At 40.6% G+C, this 14713-nt stretch overlaps 1 protein-coding gene across 3 annotated transcripts in view; it reads right to left on the bottom strand.

Moving 5' to 3' along the window:
• The window catches only part of POC1B (POC1 centriolar protein B), a 90506-nt gene that overhangs the window by 33756 nt on the left and 42037 nt on the right, over window positions 1-14713 (bottom strand). For 2 of the 3 annotated variants that reach the window (XM_021092774.1, XM_021092775.1), the window contains 6 exons: window positions 14397-14504; window positions 14160-14275; window positions 12692-12825; window positions 10049-10117; window positions 9183-9335; window positions 1406-1486 (listed from right to left, as the gene is read on the bottom strand). In XM_021092774.1, the coding sequence (XP_020948433.1) occupies window positions 1406-1486; window positions 9183-9335; window positions 10049-10117; window positions 12692-12825; window positions 14160-14275; window positions 14397-14504 (661 nt within the window). The remainder of the gene's footprint in view (window positions 1-1405; window positions 1487-9182; window positions 9336-10048; window positions 10118-12691; window positions 12826-14159; window positions 14276-14396; window positions 14505-14713) is intronic. The other variant, XM_021092776.1, reaches the window with a different exon arrangement.

Raw genomic sequence — 14713 nt, 5'->3', positions numbered from 1 at the left:
GGTCAATGAGGCTTTGCAAAGTTTGAAGGGTTCTGGCGGGGAGAGAGAGTCTCAGAGCACAGAACAAAGGCTTTTGATGATCTCTGATATCTTCTAGGCCAGAAACACCCAAGTGTAGCCTACCAACCACCTCACAAGGAAGCAGCACATCTCAAAACAACCTATCTTTTGCTCCTCTCACTACTGGAACAAAAACGCAACTCACCAGAATTTGCACATTTCAACAGCATGCCTTTTGAGCAGTTCCTCAAACATAAAGGTATGGAGCACCTACTATAAGCCATGCACTGTGGCAAGAATTCAATGTCTAGTTAGTTTTTTATGTCATTAAGTTATTAATGCAGGGAAACATTTATAAAGTTATTTTTAAGCACAAAGAATGTAGAGATGAGACCACAGATTCACGTAAGGTCCTAGGTGTCCCCAATGATTCTTGGGCTTCTCTTAGACAATCAGCCCCCACTCGACCCCCTAGCTGATTTCCTGTCTTTGGAACCTCTCACAAGTGATCTAGGAGTCTTCTCTGCCGTGGAATTAACACTGAAAAGACCCTTTAATAAGCAGACTTCTTTCTGGTACACGACAGACTCAAGGTAGGCTAGTCCTCTTCAGAACTCCTCTACACTGAATACAATTCTTGGGATCCACTGCAGAGGCTGCACTGTTGTAATGCCAAGTGTTTGTTGCTTGTTTGTTCTCTTGTTTGGCCATGTATTAATAATTTACCCGACACACTGGACAATGCTGACACCATCCCAGTGGCGTTGCCGAAGACCACACCACTCCTCCCGTTCGATTTAATGTCTGGTTTTGCCCTGACCAGCAGACTCGATGGCAGAGACGATCTGCTTTGCAAGGACTGAGCACAGGCAAAATGAAAAGCTAAACTCTCAATTTCTGAAGACGTTGGATACACTGAGTAAATAAATTATATGTATATAGTTTTTTAGAACAGCATTGCAAGTGTTAAAAATACCTCTTAATTCCTGTATTATCCATCAAGATAGATGAACAAAGAGAAATGACTGCTTTTCTTTCAGGTTCTAAGGAGACTAGACATAAGTTTAGCACCTTTTGAAGGCAATTACCAAAGAAGGAAATCTGCTATGAGACAGCAAGTGAAATGTCACACGGGGCGGTCGGGGGGCGGGAAGCACCTTAGGAAATGCGACAATGAGTATGGATTCCACTGTGCTCAAGGTTGTCCCATTAAAGCTTTTGGAAACTGGCGAAGCTCCCCCTTGTGGCTATTTAGATACACTGTAAATACAACTTTTTGAACAAGGCTATTTCTATGCTGTTAGGCTATTTAGCCCATTTGTTTTCTTCTCTCCCACATACTTTTTAAGGAAAATAGACTGTGCCAAACAATTAAAACACCACTCAAATGCCAAATAAAACTTACTGTAGTAGAATCAAAAGAAAGGATGTCCACAACAGGGGGAGCGGAGGTCTGCAAATCGATTACATCAAGCTTTGGATTAATCTGTGTACACACGTTAAAAAAAACTAATATTAGATTTTTATGCCATAAGAAACCAGAAGCCATCTGTAACAATCTAGGGGGTATTTCCTAATATATTCTAAAACTAAAATATAATGGTATATTCACTAATATGGATACAAAAACTTTCACTAAAATATTAGTCTATCAAGTCTAATATATAAGAAAAGATCATCCTAACCCAGACGAACTTATCCCAGGAATAAAAAGCTGCTTTTACATTCGAAAATAAGTGAGATTCATCTACAAAGGGATTTTAAAAATAAAATAAAATGACCCACCTCAAAAGATGCAGAAAAAAGTCCTAGCCAGTTCATTAAGATAAGAAAAGGAAATAAAAGCATTAAGAGGTAAGAATTTGAAGAGAAGAAATAGAAATTGTCATTCATATATAAAGACATCTCCACAGAAGTTACTGCTAAATCATTAAAACAAATAAGGCAGTTTACTAGATCCAAAATCAATACAGGAAAACCAAGTGTATGTCTGCATTTCAGTACGCAATTAGAAAATGTAAATTAAAAAAAAAACATTTACAATATCATAAAATTTTTAAATACATCCGAAAAAACAAAGATGCATAAGACATCTATGAAAAAAAAAAAAAAACTCATGTAAAGTCAATAAAGAAGTTTCACATAAATAGAAGGTTGTACCATCAAGAGCTCAGAAGCAGAGCCCTGTATATACAGAAAAGAAATACAAAAGAAAAGCGATGTCACAAGTCAGAAGAGGAAAGATGATTTTTACCTGAGAAAACTAGTTCAATAAATGATCCCTGCCTAATATTACATACAAAGATGGACAGCAGATAAATTAGATACCTAGAAGTTATTTAAAACTGTAAAATTTATGGGAGTAAATGTAGGAAAATATCTTTCTGGCTTAGGGTAGAGAAAGACGTCTTAAACAAAAGCTTCGAAAAGGAAAACCATAAGGCAAAAAAAAAAAAAAAATTGATCCATCTGATTACATTAAAATTAAGGATTTCTGTTTAACAATGGAAACCACAAAGTTAACAATCAGATAATGGAACAGGAAGAGATTCTACGTCTAAAACTGAAAAAGGACAAATAGCTACAATATATATAAGAAAAACCTACTAATCAACGTGCAAAGAATGGCAATCCCAAGTAAAAATTATAATCTAAGAGTTATCTAGACTATGGAGAGATTTTCAGAAACATTAGCAGTAATTAGAAAAGGAAAGATTAAAGCAAAATGCTACTTAATACCCATTAGATTGCAAAAGCTAAAAAGCTTAGTGATGCTGACACTGTTTATAGCAACAAAGTTTGTAATGGCAAAAATGAACACAAATCACAGTCAGAAATCCCTAAATGTTCATCAAGAGTAGAAGAGATTCACAAATCACGAGAATTACTACTGTAGTAAATTCACTGGGATCCTATACAGCAGTGAAAATGAATGAAATTCATATGAATCTCAGGATTTTAGTGTTAAGTGAAAAAGCAGGCTATAGAAAAATATATGCAGTATGATTCTATTTATATAAAGTTTAAGGGAATTCCCATCGTGGCACAGTGGAAATGAATCCGACTTGGAACCATGAGGTTGTGGGTTCAATCCCTGACCTTGCTCAGAGGGTTAAGGATCCGGCGTTGCTGTGAGCTGTGGTGTAGGTCGCAGATGCGGCTCAGATCCTGCGTTACTGTGGCTCTGGTGTAGGCTGGCAGCTACAGCTCCAAATAGACCCCTAGCCTGGGAACCTCCATATGCCATGGGTGCGGCTCTAAAAACAGAAGGAAAAAAAATTTTTTCAAATAAAGTTTAAAATTATCCAAAATGAAAAAATATCTAATCACTGATTTAAACATTTATAGTAAAATTAAAAAGAAAAGCAAGGGAATAACCAACTAGGGTAGCCACTGACTCTGAGGGTGGTTATTTCAGAATTCAGAGAGAAAAAAAAAAAAAAGAGAGAGAGAGAAAGAAAGAAATCACATGATCACTAATTATTTATTGAACATTATGAATACAAAGACGTAAACAAGGGCAGCTTAAGGAGTGGAACTTGGTATCAAATAAATGGTGCCAAAAGCAAGTGCCCTGGTGAACCTCAAAGGAGAAACTGTTGACTGAACACTTGGTGAGAAAGGCTTCCCATGGAGGAAACGGAGCCTGAGAGAGTTCCTTTTAAAAAGGTTTAGAAAACAAAGAGAGAGACAGAGATGAGGGTACGTGCAGCTCGGGGCATAGAGGCAGAACGCGGACACGATACTTGTGCACTGGGCAGCAGCAAGAGTGGTTGGCGAGGGTCAAATCGTGGGGGTGACGGAACGTGGGAAGGCCCAGAAACACTGGAGGCGCGAATGTGCTCTAAGAAGATTACTCTGACAGGGGCAAGCAGGGTGTCAAGAATAAAGCAGGGAGAACAGTGAGGACAACACTGCAACAGTCAGGGACTGTGGTAAGAAGGGCTGAGCTGATGGTAAGAGGAGTGGAATGATTTAAACAGCACTTATCAGGAGTTCCCCTGTGGCTCAGCTATAATGAATCCGACTAGGATCTATGAGGATGAGGGTTCGATCCCTGGCCTCGCTCAGTGGGTTAAGGATCCGGCGTTGCCTCAAGCTGGGGTGTAGGTTGCAGACGTGGCTCGAATCCTGCATTGCTGTGGCTGTGGTGTAGGCTGGCAGCTGTGGCTCCAGTTCAACCCCTAGCCTGGGAACCTCCATATGCTGTGAGTATAGCCCCCAAAAGCAAAACAAACAAACAGGTAGATAGATAGCACTTATCAAGTTTGATGAGTAGAGCTCTAGCTTTGGAAATATTAAGCGTTTCTTATATTTATCCAGCCAGTTGTGTACGAGGGAGAGATGTACACACCCAATAATTGCCACCCTGCAGTAAAAGAAGGAATCAGAACCATGCAGGACTATCTGCCCAGCCTGCCAGCACTTATGTTTCTGGCTGCTCCTTGAGCTGAACGCACAGCCACCTTCCTATCAGCTCTGAATCCAGAGTTGAGGCAAAGGTGAAACCTGAGGCCGACTCACTTTTCCTTTGAATCTTGAGCTAGATGGCCAGAGGCTTGTTATTCTCTTTTCTCTACTGCCACCTAGTGTAGACATGAAAGGGTTTCCCAATGAGAAAGAGAATCTGGTTTTGCCATCTGAAACGGCAGCTGCTCCAAAAGAATCTAAGTCACATGGAAATGGTCAGCATCTCTCATAGAGAAATCCTTGAGCTTCGATATCTTGCCGAATTGTGGCAGCTGCTGCCACGTGCGTTAAGATGAAGCAGGAAATTACTACTAAGTAAAAGCGTACGGTCTTCTCCATAATGAGCAGGTGCTGAGGTAGTGACACGTGCACTAAAGTTCTCTGCAGGCTGACCTCCGAGAATATGAATAGGACCTTCTAGCTCTCCATTTTGATTAAAGGAAAGAACCCTTCCATAACTACAGGGGCCTTGAAACAGAGGAGGCTGCCTTATGGGGAGCTGAGTTCTCCGTCACCCAGCAAGAGATTCATGCATTCAGGCAAGGGAGGGTGGGGGTACATGACCTCACAGATGCCACCCCGCTCTGAGGTTCTGGAGTGTCCATCACGTCGAGGCGTCCATGAGCTCAAACCCTGCTCCTAACAAATGCTGAAGGACAAGAACCATGCCCATCTTGCGCACTGCGGCATGCTCTAAAGCTAGTACAGGGTCCAACACGTATTATCTGCTAACAAGATGAAATTAAATTTTGATTCTAATGAGGCACTGCATCAAGATCGTTGAAGGTACAGAAGAGAACCAGAGTGAATGGGTTGAAATTCTCATACCGCCACTTTAAGATTTAACTCACATGCGCCTCAGTTTCTCATGGGATGAAAATGGTACTTATGTGACAGAGTTTTTAGGATGATTTAATGACAGTTTATGTAAGGCAATTAGAATAATGATGCATATGTTAGATTATTATTACTGCTATTATTATGATAATGTAATCTCTAAAGAACATTTCTAAGGCCCAAAACAATATAGACATATACCACTGCTAGAACTAAAACACAAAATTGGTAGAAGAGTGGTTATTTTTATCATAAATTATGTTTTCACCTTTATAGAAGGTTGAGATAAAAGCTCAATCTCAGAGTCCAAGACTCAAATGGATCGCTTATAGTTTTTAACCATGAACCATGCCCTGACTACTACAAATTATTATTGTTTATATAATAACTATTTGGTTATGTTAAAGGGAGTTTTCCTTCTTGCTGAATATTGTACAGAATTTCCCATGCAATTTACAGACTAAGGTAATCTCAAGTAGCCATTATAAAATTAGGAGCCATCAAAACAATTACTTTATTAACAAAAGCTTTTTAACTAACCATAACCCCTTCTTACAATATTCTGCAATTCTCCTGGAAGAGCTATTTTAATGCCTTTCCATCATCAAGATCTACCACTATCCCTTAGAATGGCTCTATGGCCTCCCACCAAAATATGCAGAACAGTAGGGCACTGCTGGGAGAAAAGTGACAGACACACACACTAAGTTAGCTCCTCCGGAAGGAAGGAAAGCTGGGTGTTGTCTGGGGGCTGGACTGTGCAGTGTAGCTTGTGACGGTCTGAAGAAGACAAAGTCCGCGTGAACAGGTGACGCTCCCATGCACAATCCAGGCAGGGTTAAGACACTTTGTTTGGAAAGTGGGCGTCTTTCCCACAAGAAAGAACCTGCTCTTAGGTGTTGATTAAGATGGAGTGCCCGGGCCAGGAGCCTTGCAAAGACTTGAGGTTAGATACGCAGAAAGGAGAGGGGTCGGTCTCACAAGGCCGAAAGGACTTGGTGCTTCTCGCCTTCTTCCCCGGGGCCTTCTTCTCTCATTTATTCTAAAAGCAATTGGGCGCTCACCCGTTCTGTCCATGTAGGAACTGGTGATTTATATTTGTACTCAGCTGGTTCCCAAGGTCTAAGACGCCAGAACCTTCCAACAAGCGGCGCCATTAAGGCTGGCAAACAAGTGGCTTTTGTAAAAGGCTGAACATTTTTACCCAGAAGACTGAGATTATGCAATGCAGATGAGCCTCATAGAAAACATAATAAAAGACAAATCATAGGAAGGCTATGTTATCTTCAAACCCAGAAATGAAATACTTGTGGTTACTGTAAAAAGAGTTAAGGTGGCGAAATTAGATCATTTAGACGCCATTTCTTTCCTATCTTCTAGTGATACATTTTTATTCTTTTAATCAAGAATTCTGACCTCAAAAAGAGAGTTGCTAGATTCCAAATATTTCTAAAATAACATATAAGTTGACCTTGCCTAAAGCTCTGAAAAAAATCTAACCCATCAAACTTAGTACTTCAAAGTAAAATTTGCTAATCTTAAATCAACACAGTACAACTTCTATTCTGATTCATACTATTCTAAGTGATTTTAGAAGTAATAGTCTTTTGTCTCGACGAGGGTTTCACAAACATGAATTTGAAGTCTTTAAACATAATTCAATATTTCACGATTACTTATTTATAATATTGAAGATGTTCTCTGTCCAGAAAACTTTACACCCTCGCTTTGTTATAAGAGATTTTAAGGGAAAAACAAAACCAGACAAAACAAAATCCTAGCACTTCTCTGGCATTGCACACCACAAAATCTGAATTTTGACGAAGCTAAGTCATATTGCACACTTAATTTAAGTGGAAAATAAGTATAAAGTTTCCAGGTAGTAACTGATATGTACTGAATGTTCAATACTAGTACTTACTGGGCACCTAGCAAAAACCAAGCCTTCTGCTAAACATTTAAAAATATATATACAGAAAGTGGAGTTGTAAAGAATACGAGTACAATCAGTATCCTGTCAGGACATTGTTCTCATCCCTCTCCTTTACACGAGCCATCCTGAGAGCAGCAAATCATAATTCATTGTTTACGCTTAGGTGGGCAGAACATTAGTTTCTCTAATCATCTGCCGGGACCAAGGAAAGGGAAAGAAATGGATTACAGCTCTTTAAGAACTGGTCCCTGATCCCTTAGGCCTGGAAACGGAATGATGTATTCGGACATTCGCTTTCTCAGAAGCAACATTTTCTAAAAATTTCTAGGCAGATAAATGACAGATACGACAATTGCTCCTGCGACTTCCTCCCCGTCCCCACTCAGTGAGTATGTGGGGGGGGGGGTTGCTCAGGATCACTAAGAAAGTATGCAGAGGCTGACTTTCTTAAGGCAACAAACAAAATTCAGTCCAGCATTCAAGATTCCGTGCAGAGAAACGGAGCTGTAATTCTAAGATGAAAAGCCGCACGTTAATGGATTTTTAAAGTGTGTATGTGAAAAATACGGGTCGAGAGTGGCTCTGCACGGCCTGGGTCACCTTGACCTGGCCATACAATGCAACCCAGCTGGTTTTACTGCCTTCTGGAGGCACTGTCAGAGCAGAGCTACTCAGACAACTTGACATTTTTAAGAAGGCTGGGGCTGAGGGTACATCTCAGAGAAAGCGGCCTGAGTCCTCAAGGCGGGGGCCCTGTGATGTCTCCTAAGTTATCACTGAATCCGGAGTGAGGATACAGGCTTCAGCCTACAGCTCTGTCACCTACCTCTCGGCAAAGGCAAGTGGCTGAGCTGATGAGAGGGTAGCAGCAAGGCTGCTGATCAGGCCCAGCTAAGCCACAGAAACAGTAGATAAAAAATACCAAGAGTCAAAAAAAAAAAAAAAATACCAAGAGTCAATAAAACCTGCTTGGGTAAAACAAGAAAGGACAATGCAAAATAAAATATATTTCATATATATTTTATATGAATGCATGTGAGCACGGGGAATCAACAAATCACAGGGAATCAACGGACAGGGGAGAGGGACCCAGAGACCATGAGAAGTGGTCTGGAACCGCAGTGTGAATAACACGCTTGAGGCAGCTGTGAACTGCCACTCAGAAATGATATCCTAAGAATTCAAAACATCCACTGTAAAAGCAAAGAAAGACTCTGCCAATGATGGGAAAACATTCAAATGAACAGATAATAGTGATTCCTGGTATCAGCTCTTGCTAAGAGAAAAGAGCCTAAGAAGGGTCATGCAAAATGGAAAGAAACAGACCAACACCAGCTAAATATATGGCAAAAGTGAATTTTTTTTTCTTTGAGGAGAGTAGAACATTTAAATCCATAGGACCTAAGGGAACTGGTCAACAAAAAGTTACAGCTAGGTAAATAATTATTACTTGAAAATATATGTTGGCAAACATACAATGGTCTCAACTATTAGGATAATTGCTTACATCTCTTCTTTTTACCGTCCATAGATTTTTTTTTTTCCTTCTTCTAGAATAGGGCTTCAGGATACCTATTTCAATAACTGTTATAAAAATTCTGCCCTGTTCTCACAACGGCCATCACAAGAGCTCCCTAAACCCATCGAGAATATGAAGCTTTACCATCTCCGGAGGCCTTAGATTTGATTCCTCATTTCCCATCATTAATAACACAGTCTTAAGTTGTATTTCCTAGTCTTCAAGAAGCAAATATCAGAGACTTTAGCGCGATTACACATTACTCTGTAGTTTTAAGGTACCAGTGAAAGTAACTGTTTCTTCAAGTGCAGCTGCTTTAAAGCGAGACCAGGTCTTACACAGTTAATTTCGAGCATCTGGCTGACCCACAGCCCCAGCGTGTACACTTAAAACTCATGGGACGAATATGCACAAAGTACTCACCTGGACAGTCTCAGTTTTTCCCTCGTGGGGATGTGGTGTTCGTGGGTAGATATCAAGAAGATGTGGCGGTGAATCAAAGTGTAATCTTTTGAGGTTTCTTTTAATAACATCTTTACAATTCAATTCATCAAAGTTAGTCCTCCATAATAAGACCTGTAAGAAATGAATCAGGGTGGCAGTTAGTGATTTGCATGTACAAGCAGAAGTGAATTTTAAAAAAATGAATACATAGAATTGTCTCTCAAAATAGTCAAGAAGGCTAGATATATGTTCCAACATTATTATGTCTCAATGCTTTTTTTAAGGGTGGTACAGAGAGATTTAGCATTTCAAATTGCCCCCTTTATATACGCTTTAAAATTCGTATTAAGGAAGTAATTTTTTACCTTAAAATCCTCTTTTTTTTCAAGTCCAAAATCTTATTTTTGGCTTCGTTGTCCACCTTATTCAGTGACTATGGCTCTGACTGGCTTTGGTCATTTCAAATAAATGCTGATTTGCCATATAAACAATTTAATTTATCATCCTCAAGAAGGCTAACTAACATTTGAAAAACAAGAAATGAATAGGCAATAATTTAAGTGAAAGGGCCATACCAATGCTGGGCATCCAGTTAAGCATCAGTTTTACGTATAATTAAGTATAAAGATGAGCAAAAGAAAATAAGTGCTATTTTAGTTCCCCAAACCATCAGAACTAGCACTATTTCAGCTATGAAATAGCAGACTTCCTGGCGCTAAATTAAAATACGACCTCATTGATAATCATCTTAACATATATAAAATATGGGTTGCAAAAGTCTTGGCCAAGGTCTCTGACGCCACTCCTCTAACCAAATCAGAGAGGGAGCCGACAGACTTACAAACCTGTGCATCTGCTCCTCCTGAGGTAAACAGCTCTCCGCCTTTTGAAAACGAAACAGTGAAGACAGGCCCCTAAGAAATAAAGGGAGATACAAGAAAAAACTGCTTGGTAATATTGTTCTCATGGCCCAGGGAGGGAGGGAGTATTAATTTTTCATCCTAATTTATACAGATTATTTATGCAATAAATCTGAGAGAACACATCCAGCTACTAGCAACTAAGGCAGACAAAGGAAATCAAAGAGCCAACCCAATTATATTAAAACATGTATATATGATGCTAAATCAAAGAAGAGACTATGAAACAGGAAAAAACACACTTCTCTTCCTTTTAGGACAAGCTTAAGCATATGTACGTTAGTAAGAATTTTTGTTAAGATGTTCTGGCCTTAGATTCTCTCTATATGCTGCAAATCACTAGCAGAAACACAGCGATAACTCCGTAGGTGCTGTGAGTCTCTATAAACAAAGGTCCGTTCCTGCGCTCCACAGGCTTCACTGTGGGCAACAGCGCGCCGTTCAGTTTCAAGAACAGGACATGGACGGGAGCAGAGCTGTGACGGATGAAAACTGTACCATGACTGTTAGAGTGATGAGCTGGAGTAAGAATGAATGGCTGGAGGCCACTAGGAAGCCGCTAAGATTACCTGTGTGAGAGGGAACCCGAGAAGGTGAAATTGAGCAATGGCTGTAGAGTTGGACGAGTCATCACATGACTTCTAGGTCAATTTTTCAGTCGAGATTAAAGTAATTATTTCTCATCTCAAAAATATTAGGACACTGTTTGTTTGTTTTTTGCTTTTTGCTTTTTAGGGTGGCACCCACGGCATAAGGAAGTTCCCAGGCTAGGGACTGAATCCGAGCTACAGCCGCCAGCCTACACCACAGTCACAGTAACGCAGGATCTGAGCCGTGTCTGTGACCTACACCACAGCTCATGGCAACACTGGATCCTTAACCCACTGAGCGAGGCCAGGGATTGAACCTGCATCCTCATGGATGCTGGCCAGGTTCGTTAACTGCTGAGCCATGAAGGGAACTCCCGGTACACTGTTTTTAATATGTCCATCTGGTACAAGAAAATTTGGGAGGACAACGTCTTATGTTTTTCAAGTAAACCATCCCACTGACTCAGATTATTATAGCTTCATCAACACCTTCACCTCCAGCTAAAGATAAAAAATTCCATCTTCATGTGTAGTGTTTTGTTTTGTTTTTTTTTCCTAAATTATTATGTATCTTTTTCTCTATTACTCCGTATTTCTTCCATGGATATTTTCATCCTTGGCCACTGTTACTGGTTGTTTATCCTAAATCCAGGGATACACAAGTACCTGACTGGTTACTATCTATTTCTGCTTCACTCTAACACGGCTGCAGAACAAATGATAAAGCAGGCAGGAAGTCTGGCAGGATATATGGAGGCAGAAAAAAAAAAAAACCCTTCTCCCCTAGATCACAAAGCCCATTCTATTTCTGGATATAAATAGCTTATACTTGGTTAAAAGGAAGTATCTAGTACATCTCATTTTTATAAAAGAGGATGCATTCTAAAAAATTTAGAGAAGTTTGAATATTTACCCAGAGAGGAAGGATAGTTTTTATACTTAAAAAAGATTTTCTTTAGTTTTTTTAGTTTTTCTTTTATTACATAACATTATTTGCATGTGTGCGCGTGTGCACGTATGTGTGCGCGCGCGCGTAATTGAACAGGTTCAATAAATAGCACCCCTCTTCCCTACTGTTTTCTAAACCAACTGAGAAATAAGACGAAGAGATATATATATATTTCTTTTTGGTAGTGCCACACACGTGGCATATGGAAGTCCCTAGGCTAGGGGTCAAATCAGAGCTGCAGCTGCTGGCCTACACCACAACCACAGCAATGCGGGATCTAAGCCACATCTGTGACCTACACCACAGCTCATGGCAACACCAGACACTTAACTCACTGAGTGAGGCCAGGGATCGAACCCGCATCTTCATGGAAACTAGTCGGGTTCATAACCCGCTGAGCCACAACGGGAACTCCTCCCCCCCCCATCTTTCTTACTGATGAAGACTTAAAAACAGAGAATGTGGCTTTATATGTGGGCAAATGGGCTTCTAGAACTGAATCTCAGAATGAGTCAGATTTGAGTACCCGGTCACAGGCAGGACCGGACGGAGGCAGGCCTCCCCATGAGAAATATCAGAGGGAACCAGGGAGGACAGGTTCCCGAGGGCAGAGGGCCCCACTTGTCCAATTTCTCCTTCTAAATTCACCAAACAGGGTAGCGCAGGGAGGGAGGGAGGCGGCGTTAGAGGCTAAGAATGTCGGAGCTGGTGAGACGCCTCCACGGCTCGGGAAGATCACCAGGAAGGAAAAAACACATCTGTCACCGTTTAACCCCATCTGTGCTGCATACTGATGAAAGCAGCAGTGGAGACTGAGTCAACGGCCACTGAAGACAGACATTCGCTTCGACGAGAATGACATTAAATAACACTGCTAAGGGTGGCTTCCAGAGAAGCAAAAGTAAACAATGAAAAAATTATGATAGCAGCAGTATGTTACACTTGCAAAAACAATAAAGCCATCGAATACCATGGATCAAAATGTTTAAATATATATCATTTAGAAAACAAAAATGTTAGTGTCCATACCGTATGTCCTTGAAGTGTATATATGAGCCTTCCTTCTAGGAGGTCCAGAATCTTAAGGGTACCATCGGAAGAAGCAGTGATGAGGTAGTTACCCGAAGGATGGAATGACACACAGTTCACTCCACCACTGTGAACTGATGTGTAACATAAAAGCAAAAAGTTCAGAGAATAATACTTAATTCTAAAGATGCCCCTTAACCCTATTAGCAATTCTAGGTTGAACGCAAGAATCAGTTAGAGGCAATGTCTAGCCAGTACCAAAACTCCATATAGCCCACTTAAAAAAAAGGAAAAAAAAAGTAGTTTCACATCAAATAGCTAAAGCTTCCAGCTCATGAGACAGATAGCTTTACCAATGAGCATGTGTCATGGAAAGACGATCTTATTACCCACTTTCCTACAAAATCCTCAGATACATTAACAGCGTCAGCAGCAACTGATTACACCCCCTCATGTAAGACAGACAACCTAACCGCCAATGAAATGGTTTTTTTCACTCTAAACATTGATGTATTTGTCAATGCAAGTATAACTAATGCTGGATAAATACTAGGGTGAGGCTGTTAAAACCAAGCTCGAGGTGAAGGGAAAGCCCTATGCATGTGACCAGGGGACAAACTCAAGGGTTGTTTGACCCGTTTTGCGTTGGCTGGCGGAGGCCTTCAACTAAATTCAACCACCAATCAATTAATGGCTTGGGAAAAGGGTGAAGAGTATTGGAGGTGTGTTTGGAGAAGGGCAGTCTGGCCAGCTTGAGAAGTCACTTCTGAACCCCATTCTTCCAACAGGAGGCAGTCTAACACAGCGGTCAAAAGTTTGTTCTACAAGGTACTTTGTGAAAATGTACCTTGTAAGCAGAAAGACCCGTGTCGGTTCTAGCAATTATTCGAGCGCGTTTCTTAGTCTCTTGAAGCCTCGATTTCTTTATCTTTGAAATGGAGGTTATAATAATACTTCTCAGGCTGTTGTGAGGACTGAGCAGTGTCTGCTACGGGGTAGATACTGTATTTATTAGGAAGGGACATGTGGATTTAATATCAACCGAATATACACTAAGAAGTCAGTCCGTGCCTCTTTACCCTCACGACATAGGTGGTGTGTAGTTGCACGTCAAGGACTGCAGGGTGCTGTTTACTACCTGTTATAAGCAACTACTTGTAACGCCTTCTGAGGCAATTTCTCTCCTGGGCTTTTCACACAAAGCATAACCAATGTTTGAAAATCTCACGGTAATTTCTTCTATTTTTACAGATCTGTTATCATTTTAAGGTCTTTCCACCGCCCTGTGCACTCTGGCATCTACCCCAACTCGTGGGACCATGTTCCTGCTGGGGGCTGATGTCCTCTAATCCATTCAAAGGCAGCACATCTCTCCTTACAAGGGTCGCACTGAGAAGGTAGCCTGTCGGTGTAAGAACTTCCTCGAGAAGCCCACTCGACAAGTGAATTTTGTTGTGGGCAATGTTACCTTGATAATGCTGGAGTAGTTTGTTCACTCTTATATCCCAGATTTTCACGGTATGATCAGAACCTGCCGAGGCTATGCACGTACCATTAGGGTTAAAATCCACAAAATTGGCAAACCTAGAGGAAAGAGTAAGATGACCTCATGCTTCCATTTCTCTTCCCTCTCATTTCTTTACTTGAATTGTGACAATTCACTGGCAAACGAACCCCCATAAAGGCAAAAAGAGAGAAGACTTACCCTACAAAATCTGAGAAGTTATTAACACACTGCTTATTTGTGGTATCCCAGATTTTAATAGTTTTATCTTCACTACATGACACAATCAGTCTTCCATCAGGTGAAAACCTGCAAAGCATAAAAAAGATAATTTTTGTGGAAGGCTCCTAGCAAGCACAATCCCCCCTACCCCCATCACTATGTAAAAGTCAGGCTGCACATATTAAATACCATTCACCACTGCTGCCAAACTATGCGGCGAAGTCATATTCTGTTACCAACATCTTTCCAACTAAAAATAAGCACAACCAATGATGCTGACAGACCATGAAAAGGAT

The sequence above is a fragment of the Sus scrofa genome, chromosome 5, assembly GCF_000003025.6.
Source record: "Sus scrofa isolate TJ Tabasco breed Duroc chromosome 5, Sscrofa11.1, whole genome shotgun sequence".
NCBI classification, from domain to species: Eukaryota; Metazoa; Chordata; class Mammalia; order Artiodactyla; family Suidae; genus Sus; species Sus scrofa.
The sequence above is the reverse complement of the archived record's forward strand: the minus strand, read 5'-3'. Positions and strand labels throughout refer to the sequence as shown.